The 1,554-nt window shown below is 44.8% G+C and overlaps 1 protein-coding gene across 1 annotated transcript in view; it reads left to right on the top strand.

Moving 5' to 3' along the window:
- LOC113405083 (protein SON-like) overlaps nucleotides 1-1,554 on the top strand; it is a 55,080-nt gene that overhangs the window by 11,050 nt on the left and 42,476 nt on the right. Inside the window, exons 3-4 of the mRNA XM_029911397.1 lie at nucleotides 1-570; nucleotides 1,120-1,275. The exon at nucleotides 1-570 is cut by the window's left edge and continues 7,184 nt beyond it. Coding sequence (XP_029767257.1) covers nucleotides 1-570; nucleotides 1,120-1,275 — 726 coding nt within the window. The remainder of the gene's footprint in view (nucleotides 571-1,119; nucleotides 1,276-1,554) is intronic.

Here is a 1,554-nt window from a genome sequence, read left to right as displayed (position 1 = left end):
TCCAGATCTGTTGAAAAAAGAGGTGGCAAAGAATCTTCCTGGAGGTCCAGACGCAGACGCTCGAAATCCTCTGATCGTCTCAAGTCAAGATCGAGATCTGTTGAAAAAAGAGGGGGCAGGGACTCTTCATGGAGGTCTAAACGTAGACGTTCCAAGTCCTCGGATCGTCTCAAATCTAGATCCAAATCTGTTGAAAAAAGAGGGGGCAGAGACTCTTCACGGAGGTCTAAACGTAGACGCTCCAAATCCACTGATCATCGCAAGTCTAGATCCAAATCTGTTGAAAAAATAGGTAGTAAAGAGTCTTCATGGAAGTCGAAACGTAGACGTTCCAAGTCCTCTGATCGTCTCAAATCTAGATCCAAATCTATTGAAAAACTAGGAAGCAAAGAGTCTTCATGGAGGTCCAGACGCAGATGCTCGAAATCCTTTGATGGTCTAAAGTCTAGATCTAGATCCAAATCTGTTGGAAAAAGAGAGAGCAAGGAGTCTTCACAGAGATCTAGAAGTAAACACTCCAAGTCTTTTGAACATCACAAATCTAGATCCAAATCTGTTGAAAGAATAGAGGTACAGGAACCTTCACGGAGGTCTCGAAGTAGCCGCTCCAAGTCCTCTGAGCCTCACAAGTCCAGCTCCAAATCTGTTGAAGAAATAGAGGCTCAGGAACCTTCACAGAGATCTAGAAGTAGCCGCTCCAAGTCTTCCGAATGTAACAAATCCAGATCCAAATCTGTTGAAGAAATAGAGGCTCAGGAGCCTTCACTGAGGTCTCGAAGTAGCCACTCCAAGTCTTCTGAATGTCATATGTATAGATCCAAATCTGTTGACGAAATAGTGGTCCAGGAGTCTTCACAGAGGTTTCGAAGTAGCCGCTCCAAGTCCTTGGAACATCAACAGTCTAGATCCAAATCTGTTGAAGAAATAGAGGGCAAAGAATTTTCACAGAGGTCTCAAAGTAGCTGCTCCAAGTTTTCTGAATGTCACGAGTCCAGATCAAAATCTGTTGAAGAAATAATGGTTCAGGAGCCCGCACAGAGGTCTCGAAGTAGCCGCTCCAAATCTTCTGAACGTCGCACATCTAGATCCAAATCTGTTGAAGAAATAAAGGTGCAAGAGCCTTCACAAAGGTCTCGAAGTAGCCGCTCCAAATCTTCTGAACTTCACAAGTCCAGATCCAAATCTGTTGAAAAAATAGAGGTGCAGGAGCCTTTACGGAGGTCTCGAAGTAGCCGCTCCAAATCTTCTGAACGTCACAAGTCCAGATCCAAATCTGTTGAACAAATGGAGGTGCAGGAGCCTTCAGAGATGTCTCGAAGTAGCCGTTCCAAGTCTTCTGAACAGCTCCAGTCCAGATCCAAATCTGATGAAGAAATAGAGGTGCAGGAGATTTCACAGAGGTCTCGAAGTAGCCGCTCCAAGTCTTCTGAACGTGTCACGTCTAAATCCAAATCTGTTGAAGAAATAGAGGCTCAGGAGCCTGCAGAGAGGTCTCGAAGCAGCCGCCCTGAGTCTTTGGAACATCAAATGTCTAGATCCAAATCTGTTGAAAAA

This window comes from Terrapene carolina, unplaced genomic scaffold (assembly GCF_002925995.2).
Source record: "Terrapene carolina triunguis isolate 2854851 unplaced genomic scaffold, T_m_triunguis-2.0 Scaffold30, whole genome shotgun sequence".
NCBI classification, from domain to species: Eukaryota; Metazoa; Chordata; order Testudines; family Emydidae; genus Terrapene; species Terrapene triunguis.
This window is presented reverse-complemented; position numbering and strand designations above follow the sequence as displayed.